This window comes from Perca flavescens, chromosome 12, assembly GCF_004354835.1.
Source record: "Perca flavescens isolate YP-PL-M2 chromosome 12, PFLA_1.0, whole genome shotgun sequence".
Classification (NCBI taxonomy): domain Eukaryota; kingdom Metazoa; phylum Chordata; class Actinopteri; order Perciformes; family Percidae; genus Perca; species Perca flavescens.
The window spans coordinates 32,298,580-32,318,960 of record NC_041342.1 but is presented as its reverse complement, the minus strand read 5'-3'; the positions used below and the strand labels follow the sequence as shown (position 1 = coordinate 32,318,960).

At 40.7% G+C, this 20,381-nt stretch overlaps 1 protein-coding gene across 2 annotated transcripts in view; it reads left to right on the top strand.

The window, feature by feature from the left end:
- hhla1 (HHLA1 neighbor of OC90) overlaps window positions 1-12,620 on the top strand; it is a 33,857-nt gene extending 21,237 nt beyond the window's left edge. Inside the window, exons 14-16 of one of the 2 annotated variants that reach the window (XM_028593684.1) lie at window positions 7,406-7,562; window positions 8,605-8,687; window positions 12,094-12,620. In XM_028593684.1, coding sequence (XP_028449485.1) covers window positions 7,406-7,562; window positions 8,605-8,687; window positions 12,094-12,137 — 284 coding nt within the window. In that variant the 3' untranslated portion in view covers window positions 12,138-12,620. Of the gene's footprint in view, window positions 1-7,403; window positions 7,563-8,604; window positions 8,688-12,093 lie in introns of those variants that run through there. The other variant, XM_028593685.1, reaches the window with a different exon arrangement.
- The last annotated feature ends 7,761 nt before the right edge of the window (window positions 12,621-20,381 follow it).

The following is a 20,381-nucleotide window of genomic DNA, read 5'->3' as shown; positions in this document are numbered from 1 at the left end:
CAGAGACTCTTAAGGTATCAAAGTAACATTTAAGAGCTGCTCTGCTGTGCAGAAACAGTTTAACTTTGACTGCTGACCTGCTCTCAGAAAACAACTGTAATCACACCACATCCATTCACTGTCATTTGCGGACACACTAACGGATACTGATTCAATTTTAGCCCGGAGAAAGGTGTGCATTTTGTGTGTTTGTGTTAAGAGCACGGGAAGGAGCCATTCAGGAGGCTAAGATAGTCACTTTGGTGTTCTGCTCTTTGGGTTCTGTGCAATTCCAATTGAGTTAAAATGTCACATTTTATTAATGATACATAAAAACATTGACTTCACATTTGCTTTTTTCTTAAACCTCCATTGTGTAATTTTTTTTTTTCGATTCTTAGCAAAAAACTTTTGTTCTTTCACAAATATGTGCTCATTCATGTGTAATTACTTCCACCAACTAATCTAAAGCGTAGAATCTGCCATTCAGAATCATTCAGAATACATACGAGCGTCTCGCTCTAAAGAGGGACGTACCTCCATTTTTAAAATGCCTTAGCCAAAGAGGGACATACCTCCATCTTTAAAATACATTAGCCAAAGAGGGACATACCTCCGCATTTCGCGCTTTAGACTCAGTCAGCCAGCCCGGACGAATGCCAGCCGGGAGGAAAAAGAGAATTAAAACGACAACGCGACAGGCAAAGCAACAAGACCAAAGTTAATATTGGAATGGCTAGAACAGCTGCGTGTAAACAATGGAGATACTAAGAGCTCATTTCAGTTGAAACCAAGGGGGTCAGCCTCTCTTCAGAACTCGAACCTCCTATGGCGCCATTTTGATGCTACCTAACGCCCACCTCCCGTTAGCATTCCATTGACTCCCATTCATTTTGGCGCCACTTTGACAGCGAATAACTTTACATCTGAAGGGTTTAAAGACTCTATTTGTCCATTATTTATTTCTAAAGAAACACGACAATGCATAAGGCTGTATAAGGCTCCATTAACGATTGTGTCATAACCACGCAACTTACTGTCACATAGTAGAGGAATTACCGTATAGTACAGGAGAAGTTCAGGTCACATCTACGTCTTCAAGCTCAGTTGGAGGCTGCTCAGTAACGCTCAGCCAGCACTGGAAAAGTGCTTCTGATATCCTTCACTGGTCTCAGTCCAGAGCAACGGGATCTATATGTCTATGGTTGAAACGCAATCGGAATGGGAAGGGCTGGAATGTAATATTCAGTTGGTTGTCATATACAATTTCACCGTTAGATGGGAGAAATTCTTACATAATGTAGCTTTAAAGGAAACTTAATGATAAACTTGGCTAATTTATGGACCTACAAAAACACACTAAATCCAAAGGGAATAACATGTTAAAGTGAGAACTTGTACAGTATTTCCAAAAAGATGATCCAAACCAAGACGGACCCACTACAACATTAAATCAATAAAATCTTTCTACAGTGCAAATTAACCCAAAAATATAGATGTCCGGATTGTATTTTCTGCATAATTTGTAAGGTTTTCTTCCATTTTTATTAATTGCTTTGTGGTCTTGTTTTCGGGTACCTTACTTATGTTTAGCCTTTTATTTATGAAGTTGTACACTGTATTGAATTTGAATATTCAATTCAGTTTTATTTATAGTATCAAATCACAACAAGAGTTATCTCAGGACACTTTACAGATAGAGTAGGTCTAGACCACACTATAATTTACAAAGACCCAACAATTTCAGTAATTCCCCCAATTTAGTGCGACAGTGGCGAGGAAAACTCCTTTTAGGGAGAAACAGACCCAGACTCTTGGTAGGTGGTGTCTGACGGTGCCGGTTGGGTAACAATGACCAGAAATAGCAGTTGTAGTAGTTCATGGCGTAGCAGGGCACTGCAGAGCATGGCAGGGCGTAGCAGGACATAGCAGGAGGGCACTGCAGAGCGTAGCATGGTGTAACAGGGCATAGCAGGATGTGGAGCAGCATCACCGGGACAGCTGCAACCATGATTTAGGTGCCACCCTAATCCAAGGAAATGCTGGGCTTAAAAAAACTTAAGGACTCTGGGGAATAAGCTCCCCAGAGCTAGGTTAGTAGCGGGTATTTCTGGGACATGGATGCACACAGATGGAAAGAAGAGAGGACAGAGAAGCTCAGTGTGTCTAAGGAAGTCCCCTCGGCAGTCTTAAACTATAACAGCATAACTAAGGGAGACAGGTTAAGGAGAGGAGCCTGGTTGGACTAGATCCGGCTGTACTGGCCTGACTCCCTCTACTTTGATTATATGGTAGATGAATCTGACTACTATGAAGAGAAGCAGAGAAGAGAAGGGGTGCTGCGTCTGTAGATATACACCCTCCCCCCGCCGCTCTGGCTGAACATGCAACTCCTCACTCCCTAAATATAAGCTTTATCGAAAAGGAGAGTTTTAAGTTTACTCTTAAATGTGGTGACGGTGTCTACCCCCCCCCCCCCCCCCCACCCCGAACCCAGATGATATGACAGATGTCAAAATGATCTCAAGTCTAATCTCATTAAATGATATTAGTACAACAACAAGTAAACAATCTTTAATAATCTGTCACCTTGCAAAACAGAGTCCTATTGTTGATAACTTAAATGAGCAAAATCACAAACCAAATGTAATAACCGGCAACACACTTTGTATTTTATTCATTTATGGATCCACATAATGTATTTAAATTCATGTGAGAGGAACTCAACATTAAACCAGTCACCAGTGAATAAGTTTAATATAATCCAACATTTCCCAGCAGAGCCACTAGATGGCAGTAGCATCTTGCTGTAGGGACGGCAGCTGCTCCCCCCCCCCCCGCCCCCCAACTTAGGTTCTGCATAGCAACAGACAGAAGGCCAGAGCATCCTGTGCAGTTTGTCACTGAGTCATTAGTGTGCAGTGACATGAGTGTTTGTGGCCTAGCTGCACATCTCCACACACACACACACACACCAGTGATGAAAAGCTCCGGTTCATTAGGCAGATCATCTCATGTCGAGGTTTTGCTGATTTTTTTGTTGTAAAAAATGGAAATAGCAGCAAGTTTTCAAGGTGACTTGAGGTGAAACACGCCATATGACAAATTCAATGAAAATGAAATGCCTACGGTTGAGTTGGGTTGCAGCGTCAGTCTGTCAGTCACTTGGTTTACCGGTTTCCCACTTCCAGACTAAAATATCTCCACTACTATTGGATCGATTGCCATGAAATTCTGTACAGACGTTGAAGTTCCCCAGAGGCTGTATCCTCCGTACTTTGGTGATCTCTTCATCCCCAATTTGACACATCGACCAAAAAGTGGAATAACAACTTCTGTGTTCGCCACTTGATGCCCTCTGGCCCAAAAATACTTTTTCCCTCCACAAAATCACTCATTTCACTATCAGAATTTAGTCCAATAACATTTGGAAAGTCTAGAAAAGTCTCACAATTAAATAATTTAGGCAGCATTTACATCGCTACGTTTTGGTTTAGAAACTAATATCTTCTGCTACTTTTCCCCCTCTCATTCCCCCTGCTCTGGCGTTTCCCCCCTTTCGTTCTCCAGAATAATTCATAATAATTTGGAAATAATGAAACACAATATGGGGTGTTTAAGATCGAATGAGTTTTCACTCGTGCTTTCATGTAAGGGGAAAAAATTAAACATGTAAATTTCATTAAATGTTCAGACATTTGAATTTGTGAAACATAACTTTACGTGCATTAATGACTCACATGATGTATTTGTGTCTTCACTTGTAAAATGTTTTTTCTTTTGTAAGGAAGCTGTGAGCTTACTCACGTTGAACCGACACTAATAATTTCCGGAAAGTGAAAGAAAGAAAAACCCAGGAGGCGTTGAGGATGAATTCAAACTTCGTACATTTCCAGCGTTAATAATCTTTTTGTATGAGCTTGATTGATATAAAATGTTCCTGCTCTGGATATCGCCACGGTACAGATTGCAAAATTAGCAAATAGCTGCAGAATGTTGAGAAGAATCTCATTAAGATTCCCATTTGAATATGTATTTGCATGGTGATTAGGAGCCTGTGTACCTGCGATGCATTAATTAGGATTAAAATGCATCGGCACCAGGGATTCCTGTAATGGGAATTTAAGCGACATTATGCAAAAATGAATACAATGAGACAATTTGAAGGATGGATGTGACTGAGGATGATTTATTCTGCACATCAAATCTCTAAATCACCTCTGTAGGCTTTTCAGAGGTGAATTATAATGTCTTATTATTTTATGTGCAAACTTTCCTGTGTGATCGTCTTTTATCTTTGTAATTACCGTCTTAATTTGGTTTTCCGAGAGTAAAAGTCATGAAGCAGGATCTAGGATTTAAGACTTTGGAACATGTTACCCCTTGACATTCGCACTATTATAAAAGTAGTTACTTATTCATTTCGAACGGCTTTTAAATACATAGTTGCGCTGTGACATTTTCCCTTTCTTCCTCCTGTTTTTATGCAACCTTTTCTGATTTTACTGTCAATATGTTTCATTCTTTTTAGTGTCTGTTATGTTGTTTTAAAGCACTTTTGGATACCTGTTGATCGCTGTAAAGCGCTGTATAAACACACAGGGCTGTGACGTTATGCTTCTGTCCCGATTGGATTCTTTCACGATACGTGGACGCCGATTGGATTTGTATTGCGATTTTCATTTATTGCGATTTTAGAAGTATTGCAGTTCTAAGTTGTTTGTGTTGGGTTGCCAGGTACCACAACATATCCTACAGTCTGGACATATCACAGAAACTGTGAAACACACATTTAAGTCATATATCAGTATGAAATCAGGAGATTAGCGGGACAAATTACCAAAAGTGTAGGGAGACTCCCGCGTAAATCACCAGGAGTGTTGGCAGGTATTAGAGCTGGGCGATATATCGATATTATATCGATATCGTGATATGAGACTAGATATTATCTTAGGGTATCGTGATATGACCTAAGTATTGTCTCTTGCTGTAGGCTGCATTACAGTAAAGTGATGTCATTTTCTGAACCTACAAGACTGTTGTAACTGTTCTATTATTTGCCTTTTACCCACTTAGTCATTATATCCACATTACTGATGATTATTTATCAAAAATCTCATTGTATAAATAGTCAACACTACAATGTCGTTGCGATATCGAGGTATTTGGTCAAAAATATTGTGATATTTGATTTTCTCCATATCGCCACCACCATGTGTTATTGTGCAGTGCCGTCTCAACTCTCTAAAGTTCCTGTCTTCGTGAAGGAGTATTTAAACTCATGCTGGAGGCCTTACGTTTAGCTGAACCTTTAAGGTAAACAAAGATATGGCAGTCGCTTTAAAACCAGCCTGGTCTCACAGAATTCCGTGAAATGATCACAAACTGTTAACAGCGCATTTCGTGGTGGTGGCACGGAAAATAATACCAATGTAAAGTCAATGAGAAGATGACATAGCATCAATGGTGCGTTCTTTTAGTCTTGTAATCGCGACTAGTAGCTTGAGTGTGACGTTTTTTTTTCAGCTGCACAAGCTACAAAATAACTAATCAGGCGGTATTTAACTCCTAATAAAACTGTAGAGACATGCCTATAGGTAGCAGTATACAGCACTATGTTTAACTCCTAATAAGACTGTAGAGACATGCCTATAGGTAGCAGTATACAGCACTATGTTTAACTCCTAATAAGACTGTAGAGACATGTCTATATGTAGCAGTATACAGCACTATGTTTAACTCCTAATAAGACTGTAGAGACATGTCTATAGGTAGCAGTATACAGCACTATGTTTAACTCCTAATAAGACTGTAGAGACATGTCTATAGGTAGCAGTATACAGTGCTTTTCATTTCATTTTTTATTTATTAAACTGGAAAAGATTAAAGACAATCGGGCCTGACTCAGTGTAAAACTGATTTTCAGCAGGTTCCTGCTCTGCAGAACATAAACACCACATACACAACAAAACTCCTAGACAGAAACAGTTACAAACACACAGACCAAGAGAATGAGCAGCAGGGCAAAGCCATAAAGCTGACTTAATGGTCGCAGGTAAACCTCTCCATTAAATAGCGAGCAAATGTTAATTTAAATGATGTTATTGACGTTAAAGTTCTGATGTGTTGTGGAATGTCATTCCAGACTTTAGTGAGCACATAGAAAAAAGATCGCTGTCCATAACAGTTTCTAAAAGCCGGTAAAGGCAAAAGTCCATTTGTAGCAGATCTCGTAATGCGCTCGGACCTTGAACTGGGTTTTGGAACCAACGTAGACAGAGCAGCTACAATGTGACCATTTAAAATTTGATAATACAGTTTTATCCGAAGGCTTAATTTATAATTCTCAAATGTCAAGGCATTACACAAAGATAGTGCAGTACAGCGGTGAGTCCATCCAGGAAGCCTAACATGTAGCTTATAGGCTTTGTTATAGAGTCTTATTACTGGTTCAAGAATCTCATTTGTAGTAAGTGACAAAATAGGTAAACAATACGATGGCATGAAGATAAGTCTTTGATGTATGTGTACGACTTCTTCATTTGGTTACAGCAACAACAAAAGTGCTTAAAATTGTAGAAAACCACAATGTTTACTACGTGTGATGCACGACGTAGCCATCTTTGAAAGTGAACTCGGGTCCTCTGAGTTCAGACGACTTGACGAGTCGTATATATACGACATATACGTTCTTTTTGCAACTTCCGGTTCGTAACTCCGGAAAACGACTCGTAAATCGACTTCGGTGGACAAAAAAACGCACCATAAGAGCGACTACGGTAGCGGGTAGTATGAAAGGCCAAAAATCTGCATAGGGAGGTTGGTTGAGGGGGGTGGATGGGTCAAACAACACAGGACTTTCACCCAGGAGACCGGGGATCGTGTGTCACGTTTCCTAAACCCAACGGTCCCGTTGATGTCCTGTGTGTCATGGAAACGTAAGCCCACCCACAACCTTTTCCTTAACTTAAGGGGCCCGTGTTCATTTTATGAGACATTTCTACAAACTGATAATTTTTTTTAAGACTGAACATCACATGTCATTCAGTCAGTCTGAGTTTTTTGTCACTTTTTTCAATGTTTTTGTCACTTTTTTCTGTGCTTTATTGAAATTTCTTTTTTTTTTTTTTACGTTTTTCAATGTTCTATTATCAGTTTTGCTTTACATGCTCTAAAATTTAATAAAACACCCAAATTCAATGAAAGCAGTAGACTGATCATTTATTTAACTTGCGAACAGCATTGTAGGGAACCATCCACATTATTTTGTTTTTAAATTTGGTTGAAAGAAACCCACTTTTCAGATAAAGAAACTTTTTGAAAATGGGTCAAATTAGACCTGAGGACAACGGGAGGGTTAAACTGACTCACCCACAGCTCTCTCTCTCTCTCTCTCTCTCTCTCTCTCTTTTCTCTGTGTTGAGAGGTTGTCCATGGAGACGGACGGAGCTGGCCGACATCCCGCTTTCTGGCGCCACGACGACCGTCGGCGCTCACAAGCTGCAGCCGTGTGTCCTGGAGCTCTGCAAGTTCTTCTCCCAGTGTCTGTGCAGACCCTCCGGCAACAAGACACGCATGAAAAGGTTTTCACTCTTTCAGCACTAAGGTGACACACTGATCCAATATTATTGATTCATATCATCCGTAAGATGCCCCTTTTGAGATGATGTGAGATAAAATCCGTAGTGATTTTGAAACTGTAAGTAAAATGCTATGTAATTGAATTAATAATAGGAAATCTAACTCTGCATACATTAAGCAAACCTTCAGTGAACTGTTGATTCAATGAAGTTAAGTCTACTGCATTAACCAGAACAGCTTTTTGTGAGTCTTTTAAAGCTCAAAGTTTAAAGGTGCACTATGAGTTCTTGCATGACGTCACTTCTGTTGACGTTCCAAGTAAATTCCAAACAAAACAGAGCAAGCTTGCCCCTCCCCCCATGTTCCCGTAACTATCATGGCTAACCCTACAGTCACATTAGCAACAAAAGAGAAAGACAAAGCGACAGGCTGCCATTCATTTTCAATGAGATTGGCTGTTTGCCAGCGACGAGTTTGCCGCTGTCACGAGCAAGGCGGGACCAAAATAGACAAGAAGTGTATTTTATGCAAATGCTGAGCAATGCGACAAAGCGACTGCCAATCGGAGTGAGGCAGCGTGACGTTTGTATGTACGTTGGTTGCTTAAGTCGAAGAAAATCATTCAAGATGGAGGAAACGCTTCAGGACATCGTGTTTCTGTATGTATCTGATATATGTTTGGCATTTTATCTCATATATTTTGTTACTTTTATTGAGAAATAAATACTTTTAAATCCATCTTGTCAGTTATTGGCTGGAACGTGGTTTATTGTATTTTGGTGCACAGCCTGTGCCCCTAGTGTTTCTTTGACGTTTACGAGCCCTGTGTTGTCTCCTAAGCCCGGGCTTTTTCACGTTGTGATCAGGGGGGCAGGCAGCTAGCGGATCAAGGAGAGAGGCCTATGATTTGAGACCAAAAATGAAATTGCAATGAAACCATGCGGGAACTCATAGTGCACCTTTAAACTCCACTAGTGTTGAGCCGACAGTGGAACGGTTGTGTCGTGACTCTCGGCTGTTGACAGACTTCTTCTCGTCTCGCAGATACTGCGACGACAGCCACCTTTGGTATGAAAAACATACGTCGGAGGTGTGTCGGCGGGTCCGGAGAGTCTCCTTCTCCAGAAGTAAGAGTTAGACACACACCATGTCCCATTCTGGGATGGGAGAAAAACCTCTGGTTTATTGGCATTTCTTTAAACCAATCACAATCATCTTGGGCGGAGCTCAGTGTCGGACGGAGCCACGGTGCCGCTGCAAAATGGCCTCTGGAAGGAACTTGTTTTCAGAGAAAAAAAGATTTTATGAGCATTGATGAAGTCCAGACTCTACGCCACGATGCCCCAGAAATTCTGCTGTGTCACCTAAATCAGCTAATTATGATAATAACTAAAATTGCTCCATAATCTAACTTTTTGCAACCAAGCTTAATTCCATCCACTAGGCCTATAGATGACTAACCTGACTCCGCCAGATGGATTGCTTCGCATTTGCTCGGCATATCCATCTGGGAACTTTCCGTTGGAGAACTTTTGGGAAGGGGCAAAACTCCTGGTTAGCTGATTGGATAAACCATCTGTCTATCACCACCTATAGTTGGTGATAGACGGGCCAAATCAACCAATCAGATCAAACTCTTGTCAAAACCAGTTGGGAGAAGAGCAAAAACATCTTTTCCTCCGAGAAAAGCCTCCAGTGCCGTTTTTTTGCTCTTCTTTCAATGAAGGAATCCTTTCTAATTCGGATAAAACTTGCGCAATAGCTACGCTCATCTCATCCGTGGAAGCTGCCGTGTTGTTTAGACGGTGCGTCACACCTAAACTCGCCTCAAAACCACAATGGTTGGTCGGTCGTTTGGCGAACAACTCCAAATGTTCTCTATCTCGAGATGCCAGACTGATCTGCGAGTGGAAAACTGGAGCTCGCCAGATCAGGACGGTCTCACGAGGCTAGTAGATGTCATTTCCGTCATAAAAGTTCATAGGAAACAACATTTCTGGGTTTTCATACGGGCCGTATAAGAGGCTTGTTTGTTGTTCAATGCTTCAAAAATATCAAAAAATAACTTGAAGTGATGTCCATTTTTTAAGTGGAAGTCAAGTTGGTTTGCTTTAAAAAAAAACAGTCCACAGACTACAACCAGAGTTGTGAGTGTATGAATCAGAAATAATTCAACCCTCACCGGTACTGACCGGGCCGCTTCGGCCGTTTGTTCGTTGGTTGCTGTCGGGGCTCATTAGAGCGCAGCTCCGCAGGAAGCCGCCGCTGCCATGAATCCTCCGAGCTAATGGGCTCCAGAGGTCGCGCAGAGAGCTGCCCTCTCCCACAGCTTCTTACACGCAGAAAGAGCCGCCCCACACGCTGTCTCTGGCTCTAATTAGTCCTCCATGTGTATTTTTAGACTCTAAAAAGAACTCTATTCTACTATGTTTTTCAAGGATTTTGATTTGAAAATGACACGACATAGCAGCGAGTAGGGCCGCTCAATTATGGAAACAAATATAATCACGATTATTTCCGTCAATATTGAAATCACAATAATTTAACACGATTACTCGTTGACTTCTGGAAAGATGTTGCAATTCAGTTCAAATCATTATTGAACTTAAAGGTCCCATGGCATGAAAATTTCACTTTATGAGGTTTTTTTAACATTGATATGCGTGTCCCCCCCAGCCTGCCTATGGTAAACCAGTGGCTAGAAATGGCACACTGTAATTCTGCACAAAGGCTGAATTTCGGGAAAGAGACTTCAGATACAATATTAGGGGACCACTAAGGTCTATATAAAAGAGACTTCAGATACAGTATTAGAGGACCACTAAGGCCTATATAAAAGAGACTTCAGATACAGTATTAGGGGACCACTAAGGTCTATATAAAAGATACTTCAGATACAGTATTAGGGGACCACTAAGGCCTATATAAAAGAGACTTCAGATACAGTATTAGGGGACCACTAAGGTCTATATAAAAGAGACTTCAGATACAGTATTAAGGGACCACTAAGGTCTATATAAAAGAGACTTCAGATACAGTATTAGGGGACCACTAAGGTCTATATAAAAGAGACTTCAGATACAGTATTAGGGGACCACTAAGGTCTATATAAAAGAGACTTCAGATACAGTATTAGGGGACCACTAAGGTCTATATAAAAGAAACTTCAGATACAGTATTAGGGGACCACTAAGGTCTATATAAAAGAGACTTCAGATACAGTATTAGGGGACCACTAAGGTCTATATAAAAGAGACTTCAGATACAGTATTAGGGGACCACTAAGGTCTATATAAAAGAGACTTCAGATACAGTATTAGGGGACCACTAAGGTCAATATAAAAGAGACTTCAGATACAGTATTAGGAGACCACTAAGGCCTATATAAAAGAGACTTCAGATACAGTATTAGGGGACCACTAAGGTCTATATAAAAAAACTTCAGATACAGTATTAGGGGACCATTAAGGCTTATATAAAAGAGACTTCAGATACAGTATTAGGGGACCACTAAGGTCTATATAAAAGAGACTTCAGATACAGTATTAGGGGACCACTAAGGTCTATATAAAAGAGACTTCAGATACAGTATTAGGGGACCACTAAGGTCAATATAAAAGAGACTTCAGATACAGTATTAGGGGACCACTAAGGCCTATATAAAAGAGACTTCAGATACAGTATTAGGGGACCACTAAGGCCTATATAAAAGAGACTTCAAATACAGTATTAGGGGACCACTAAGGTCAATATAAAAGAGACTTCAGATACAGTATTAGGGGACCACTAAGGCCTATATAAAAGAGACTTCAGATACAGTATTAGGGGACCACTAAGGTCTATATAAAAGAGACTTCAGATACAGTATTAGGGGACCACTAAGGTCTATATAAAAGAGACTTCAGATACAGTATTAGGGGACCACTAAGGTCTATATAAAAAAACTTCAGATACAGTATTAGGGGACCACTAAGGCCTATATAAAAGCATCCAAAGAGCACCATGTCATGGGACCTTTAAAAAAAGGTAAATAAATCAACCGTAAATAAACACACACACACAACTGTGAAATTTGCCTTAATACTTTTCCTATTTAAACTTGATTTTCTCATTCAGAACACAGGATAAAATAAGAGTTTACTTGCAAAACGTAATGAAATAAATAATTTTTCTCGATTATTCAGTTTTTGGGATCATTGGGAGCCCGAAATCATAATCACAATAACATTTTGATTAATTGCGCAGCCCTAGCGGCGAGTAAAAATAAAGCCGAAACAACTTGAAAGCAGTCAGAGATTGCGTAGCCTCCCAAAAAGCTGCACAAGCAATTAATATAATCATATTCAAGAAAGTGGTTTTGCGTCTGCAGCGCAAGTTACAGACACTTAAACCGGAGAACACGAGTGATTTGTACGAGCTGTGTTTTGTGTAAAATCTCAGGCAAGTCAGATTCATGATCACATGACAGAAGAATCCGTGTCCAGGTTGAGTTACCTGGTTGTTAACCATCCTCACCTTCCCCCACACATACAGATCTGAAACAGAGATGCCTGACAAAGATGTGCAGCAAACTGTGACCCGAGTGGAGGCAGAGGAGAAACAAAAGAGCCCCTTCATCATCACGGGAAGTGACTCCAAACTCCAGACTACAGCTGAGTACACTCCCGGAACATCTGGAGGACGTGTGGGGACAGAATCGGGATGGAAATCGGAAACAAGTTTTTACACAAAAGTGCAACTTTTTAGCTCAATGGCGTGGTTTTTTTTGCCTCCAACGTCGCCTTCCAGGCAGCTAACCCTAACCTTAACCTTAAACATAACCATTGCCGCGCTGCCTGGAAGGAGAAGTTGGGGGCAAAAAAACACCAAACTTTTTTACACATCTGTCATGTTTTGACATTCATCACTATAAACTACACAGTGATGTGATGTTTTTAGGGCCAAAAAGTACGTATGACTCAGACCGGACACGGAAATCTGGAATCCTGAAACTGAAATGTTTTCGTCCTGGACTATTTATGAAAATCATATTTAAACACAAAGTATTCAAATTATTTTAAAGGTGCCCTGCCACACAAAAACCGTTTTTACTTGCATTTTTTGAAATATGTTAGGTCCATATTACTATTCATGAGCTCACCCAGTTGCGCTGGGTAAAGGATTCTGGCAGCCAGGCTCTCATTGGCTAGCTGTTAGCCAATCAGATTCAAACAGCTTAGCTCGTTGAATATTAATGAGAACTGGCACAAATCGAGCTGAGTCTTCCTGCAGGCTTTCTATACCACTCTAGAATGGCTTGAAACAATGTAACCAAGGCATTTTTTCCAGTCCATGGTAGAACTTCAGACATTACCACAAAGTCATGAAATACGTGTGGCAGGGCACCTTTAAGGTTCGCAAAACAGTCTGGAATTTGTAAAAAAAAAAAAAAAAAAGAAGTGTATAAATGTTGTCTTTTTCTACAGAAAGCGGTTTAGATTTCAGTTGAATAAAAGTCTGGCTAACTTTCCCAACTGCCCGTGGTCCATCTCTCTGATGCTGCTCTCCAATCAGCTTTTCATCAGAGACGCTCACGGTTGGAAGTAGTTCAGGCGACCGTCGCTTGTTTCAGTCGGAGACTGAAAAGTACAATTTGAAACTCTGAAGCCTTTTAAAATTCTCCGTCACTTAAATACGAACCAGATTTATCAGGTACACCCTTCTGACATGACTTTCTTTAATATGAGACGGACTCAAGCGTGATTTATGCTTTTTAAAATGAAATAAACAGAAAAAAATATGTACAAAGTAGCTGTTTAACACAAGAAAAAAGAAACTGAATGGTTTGAGTGCAGAATGGGCCAAAAATATGTGGTATTTGAGTTTATTCTTTGAATATTACATCCTCCCCCAGCTACATACATGGTTTTGAACTACAATGGCCTAAAACAGAGAGAGACCTACAGACACAGACACACTCAAACACACACACACACACACACACACACACACACACACACACACACACACACACACACGCACGCACTCACACACACTCTCACACAGACACAGACAGAGTGTAAGTACTTACAAGGAATTTGCCTTGGTGGTTGGTCCGTACATAAACAAACATATTGAACATTAAAATGACATAAACAATAGACACAGAAACTAATACATACAAAATAGCTGTTCAGAATGTGCAAAATATATCTAGTAGTGAAGCGCTGTGCTTCTTTGACCAGAAACCCTGTTTTTCTCCCCAAGGTTTCTTCTCATAAAGTAACTTACATCAACGTTTTTGGACCACAATGGCCCTAATATGCTGTCACACACACACACACACACACACACACACACACACACACACACACACACACACACAGAGACACACACACCGTCAGCTTTTTAGGCACCTTAAAAAAAGGTGAAATAAAGACAGAAAGAAAATACATAAAAAATAGCTTTAACTTAAACAAAGGGAAATGTATTCTAACCAGACTAGTCAGTGCTGCAGGACTCCTGTGCTGTAGGCCTTTCTGTAATTGGATCCACTTCCTGCATGCATCGGGACATTTGCCCTAAACATCTGTACCACCCCCTCCCAGATGCACAGATGCACCTGTCCCCACACAATGCCCCCACTATCAGTCCCCCCATTATTAAACCTCCAGCTCCTCTGCTGCGCTGACTGACCCCCCACACCTGCAGCGGGTCATTGATCAGAACTGCTGCGAGGATCAGATAAGACCGGGTCAACCCCTGGGTCACAGATCCACCCCCCCATCACCCATAGCGGGACAAAGGCCACTCTGTGGGTCCCTCTGTTTAGGACCTCCCACCCCCGTTAGAGCCTCAAATACCTGCCCAGGAACCCAAAGCTTGATGATCTGCTGCTCGGGTGTCACCTAATAGCCAATAAAGGCTAAAGCCCCCCCCTCTCTCCTCTTCAGTTGGACTGATAAACAGTTAGCGGAGCTCCGAGTTTATTCTTTCGAGGGAAAGAAGACTGCAGAGCACTGAAATAAAAAGGCTTCCACTGTCTCTATTGGCTGCTAGCCTCCCTCAGAGCAGCGTGGGGGTCTCTTACGATGACTCAGCTTTTAACGTGTTTCTTTATTCAATGAAGAGACCGTAACTTCTGGTGCCGCCCAACCACGACTAAGGTAAGACTTTTCAGTTTGTTTGACCTTTTGAAGCTCTGTTGTCGGGTCAGCTGTTGCACTCGGAGGCTTATTGGTTCGGTGGTGTGGTTGTCCGTGGGCCTCCTGCACGCTGGCTGCGTGGCATGTTGCGTGGCGTTTTCTACGTCTTTACACACCAGAAACGTGTGTGACGCAGCGCTGCTGCTGCTAGCCTTGTCTGTACACATGGATGTTTCCCATTGATTTACTGCACTGAGGCAGCAGTATAATTCCTGTTAAACATAAATATATACTGATCTGATTACAGCAAAGACAACGTCGGCAGTATTGATGGCAAAATAGGCTCCGGAATATTTCCTTCTGTATTGACAGGTGCAATATTTGAAAATTGATAATTATTTTTTAAAATAACATTTATACAGTACAGGCCAAAAGTTTGGACACACCTTCTCATTCAATGTGTTTCTTTATTTTCATGACTATTTACATTGTAGATTCTCACTGAAGGCATCAAAACTATGAATGAACACATATGGAATTATGTACTTAACAAAAAAGTGTGAAATAACTGAAAACATGTCTTATATTTTAGATTCTTCAAAGTAGCCACCCTTTGCTTTTTTTGATAACTCTGCAAACCCTTGGTGTTCTCTCAATGAGCTTCATGAGGTAGTCACCTGAAATGGTTTTACCTTCACAGGTGTGCTTTGTCAGGGTTAATTAGTGGAATTTTGTCCCTTATTAATAAAGGGAGTTTTCGCCGCATCTCGAGCCTCGCCTGAGACGTTTGTGTCACGCAGGCGGTGTGCAAGCTCTAACCTGTTACCATGGGAGCCGAAATAAAAACGGACCCGCCACGCAGCTGACACGCACACGCCACGCAGCCAGTGTGCAGGAGCCCTTAGAGTTTGTATTCTACAGTATATGACTTAACCCTCGTGTTGCCTTCCCGTCCAATGCATTAACTTGTTGTCCTTCCGGGGTCAAAATTTAAAAAGAACTTTATTGGTTATTTTTTTCCGAAATGTTTGCCCATTTTCAAGGCTTTTAAAAAAAAAAAGTATGGTCAATAAACCTAATGGATATGACATCATACCAATTTTTTTTGCTTAAAAAAAGGAATTATTTTGACTGTTAGTTAAGATCAGAGGATTTTGAGTAGATAACAGACTGTCAAAGTTTAGTCAGGAGACTGTTTTGAAACCATTTCATTTTTTTTTTTTCAAATGCTATAAAATTGAATAAAACACCCCAAATGTAATGGAAGTAATCATTAATTCGTTAAAATTTTGTCTGGGTTCCATACAATGTACATCCATGTTATTTTGGGGGCTATTTGGTTAAAGAAACCCATATTTCTGTAATTAAATACTTTGAATAAGGGTCAAATTTGACTCGAGGAAAACATGAGGGTAAAGTGAAAGCTCTTTTTAGCTTCTACTTTAGGTTTTGCAGCCCACCTCCTGTCTGGTTCAGTCTCAGTGTCTCCAGCAGCAACCCGTCCCAGTTAGAGACTAGCTGGTGAACATAGTGGAGCATCTAGCAGCTAGAGAAAGAGAGTTCCTCAGGAGTTGGTTCATGTTGCTCTGTTTCTGCTGGATGTGGATACTGGGCAGCTGTTTACTAACCCACTAACAACTTTAAAGCATTTATACCCTGTTAGCATCTACTAAAAGTTCTGTTTTGGCCGCTGACAGACTACAATTAATATTCTAAGTGTCTGACAACATTATGGGAAGGATCCCTACAGAGATAGACCTTTAAAACCTTGTTGAGACTTTTCTGTTTAACCAGAAACAGCTCTGAAGTCGCTAGCGCTAAACCCACCAGACTCCATTTAAAATGACAGTACTTTTAGCGTGTATAGAGCCAGCATATTCTCAAATGTAAATCTGTAAACTGTTTATTTCAACCAAAACTAGAGTTGCGATGGTTGGAAAAGTGGAATGATGACCCAAAACGTTTTTTTATAGTTTTATTTTGTTGCTGTCGACTTTGAATGAAGGGTATTTTACGATGCTAAAATTACGGTTTATTTACATGGAGTCTGGTGGATTTAGCGAACGCAATTTGGTGGATATTTTTATTTAAAAGAACAGGATTTTACTTTTTAACAGAAAGATTGACCTCCTTAGAAATGTTGTCAGACACTGAGAATATTAATCTGAGTCTGTCAGTGGCAAAACAAGCATTTTTGTGAAGGTAAATACAAGCTGCACAATTGCCCTATTAACTTACATTGTAGCTTGTTTCACCTCTGCCGACTGCAGCGATCTAACTTAATACTGGACCAATGTCAAAGATTGTTCTCCCCATCAGTCACTTAGACACAAAAACATAGGAACATAGGGTCCAGGTTGGAAAAAAACAGTAGTTACCCTTTAAGGCCGATTTATGCGTCGGCACCGTAGGTACGTAGACATACTGACCCTACGCCGGAGCCTGACGTACACCTCTCATAGGATTTTACTATACATGACAACTGCAATGTGGCTCGTTATGTTACTTTGCAGTAAAACATTCAAGAATGAATTCAAGGATATACTGTATTAAATTGAAGCTTTGCTCTGCAGTACCAATGATCAGAGCAACATTTGTGTCTTTATTTTGAACCCTCGTGTTATCTCCCCCAGCCAACCGTGCACTTGTTGTCCTCGTGTGTAAAATTACTTAATTAACACTTTTGTGACGCTTTTATTTCTGGTGATTTTGACACTTTTTCTGACATTTTTGTCCATTTTTTGACACATTTTTCAATGTTTTTGTCGCTTTTTTATTTTTTATTTTTACTGTTGATGCTTTTTTTCCCACCACCACCAGTACTGTATACACGCCACTTATCACCACTAGCGTTACACTTATTTTTTTCGGAATAATAAACCTCGTTGGCTTTTTAAATGATACCTCATTTTTGAGCTGACATTATGAATAATTTTGACTAATTTTAGAGGAATGTATGTTGATGGATAATCAAAGACTCGTGTATGTCAAAATTGAGTCTGTTGAGGCTGTCTAGAAACCGTATCATTTTTTTTTCTAACGTTATAAAATTGAATAAAACAACTCAAAATTCAATGAAAGTAGTGATCATTACCTGTACTTGCAAACCTGGAACTGTCTGTGTTATTTTCTCGGTAATTGGGTTGGAAAAGTTATTTTTTTTATTTTTAAAGACATTTTGATAACAGGTCCGATTTGACCTAGAGGACAGTAGGAGGGTTAAAGATGGGAGTTCAGAGATTTCCCCCCTTTGCACCTAATTGAAAATTCATCATTAAACAAACACTTTCTCCCTCTGAATGCAGGTACAAGTCATGTTTGTGATATGGATTTTCACGCTGTCTGCTCTTCCAAACGGTGAGTTCCCATAAAGACACACTCGGTTGCATCTGGACGAAAATCCATCAATGTCTGATTTGATAGATTGCTACAGGATTCCTTTATTAATTCAAAATCTGTGCAAAATTCGACCGGTGCGCAGATGATGTTAAAACCGCCTCAAGCTTCAGGCGGCATTCAGAATCTTTCTCAGACTGCCAAGATTACAAGTGGGAGTCATGTGTTTGTGACCAGTAATGTTCCCACCTTTCATGCTGTGTAGAGAAATCCTATGTTCAAATGTATGCCACTTAAAGGTGCAGTAGGTAAGACTTATAAAACTACCTTTCTGTCATATCTGCTGAAACTGACCCTATGTTCCAGTAGAACTACATGAAGCAGGTAATTTAAAAATAAATCCAGCTCCCCTGGCTCCACCTATAGCCTGGAGTGGGATTGGCAAAAATACACCGCTCCCTGTTCAGATGCACCAATCAGGGCCAGGGGGGGTGTCTAACTGCGTGTCAATCACTGCTCATGCACACACATTTCCAGCCAATAACCGACAAAAAGGAGTTGGTTGAGTCATGAATACGCATTGTGGAAGTAGCTTACGTGCTAACGCTGCTGCGGTGATGGCTCAACCAGCTCCTTCTTGTCTGTTATTGGCTGGAACACTATTTGTTATGTTTGGTGGTGCAGGTTGGATCAGTTTTTTTGTTGCCGTTTTTGGAGCCTGGGCTGTCTACAGAGACCGCGTTTTTTTACAGTGTGTTCAGAAGACAGGCAGCTAGCAGATAGTGAGATGTTTTTTTACAGTGTGTTCAGGGGACAGGCAGCTAGCAGATAGTGAGGAGATGTTTGCTGTATGTGACAGCCTAAAAAATGCGTTGCATCACTTAGAGCCCCTTTAAGGATATTTGCATGTAACTGATCCCCCGTGTATTTCATATCAAAATGTTCAGAACAAACTCAGCTTTCTGTATAGCGATGCCCAAATATAGTTCCAGAGCAATGTAGAGTATAAAGAGATAATTTGGCCCTAAAGCGTAAATATTTTTCAAATCTCTTGTGAAAACATAACTAAACTCAATTGATTTGGTGCTTGAAATGAGTGTTACAAAAGTATTGGCTTCATAAAAGTAGCGTAATATATGAATAACAATAGTAAATACATGTCTAAAATGAAATTTAGTAATATTGCTTTATGAGTAGGAGTGTTGTCAAACATCTGTTGGACTCGCTGGGGGGTCTTTTTGTCCTTTAAATGTATATATAAAGCTGTGGCTGACTTTTCCCGTGATGCTTCCATGTGTTTTGTGTAATTATACTAATGTGGCATTATAATGTGGTGGTTTACCGATGTGTTAAATGTTAATCAAATCCCAGTTATAATCACATTTGTCTTTGTCTTCAGCGCTGTCTGCCGGCTCCATCTTCTGCCCGGACCCAGAGGCCGGCGACCAGATCACAGATTACATGACTGGTGAGTGGTGAGGATGAAACATAACAGCAGCGAGAAGTGTGACACATAAGCTGCTTATTATTATAATTAGTAATGCGTGAGTCAGAAGTCTGATTCATTGGTTCGGTTCAAACCAAGCATTTCATGCGAGAAAGAAAAGGTCAGTGTGTTCACTGACTGATAGAACAACACTCTTTGAAATTGGTCCTGTATTAAGCGTGAGAGCTGTAACCGACAGCAACGGACCGGGCTGCAGTGTAACCCTACGGGGCAAATGTGCATCATCAATTTGGTCCACTAAAAGTGCTCTATTTAGCCGCTGACAGGCTCAGATTATTATTCTAAGGGCCCTATTTTAACGATCTAAGCGCACGGCGGTGAGTTTAGGGCGTGTCCAAATCCACCTTTACTAGTTTGACGGTGGTAAAAAAGGGTCCGTGTGTGCCGGGTCCCTGGTCCTAAAGGGTTGTACTTAGTGTCTTCATTAATCAGAGGTGTGTTTTGGGCGTAACATGCAATCAACCAATCAGAGATCATCTCCCATTCCCTTTAAAAGCCAGGCGCGTTTGGACCTTGGAGCATTGCTGTTATGATGGAGGATTTGCACCGTCATATTTTTATTTATAATCTTCTGCATGTGTGTGTGTGTGTGTGTGTGTGTGTGTGTGTGTGTGTGTGTGTGTGTGTGTGTGTGTGTGTGTGTGTGTGTTCTGCTGTGCGTCCCTGTGTGTGTAACAAGCATAGTGTGAGCGCGCTTTGCAATGCTGTTAAAATAATGCTGCGTTATTGACTTTAGACCAGGTTTTTGTTGGTCAATGGCGCAATCCCTTCCCGCTGCCTCAAGATAGCAATACTCCCAGAATGCACCTGAACACACCTCCCTGTAAGACCAGCACGCCCAGAATGCACCTGAA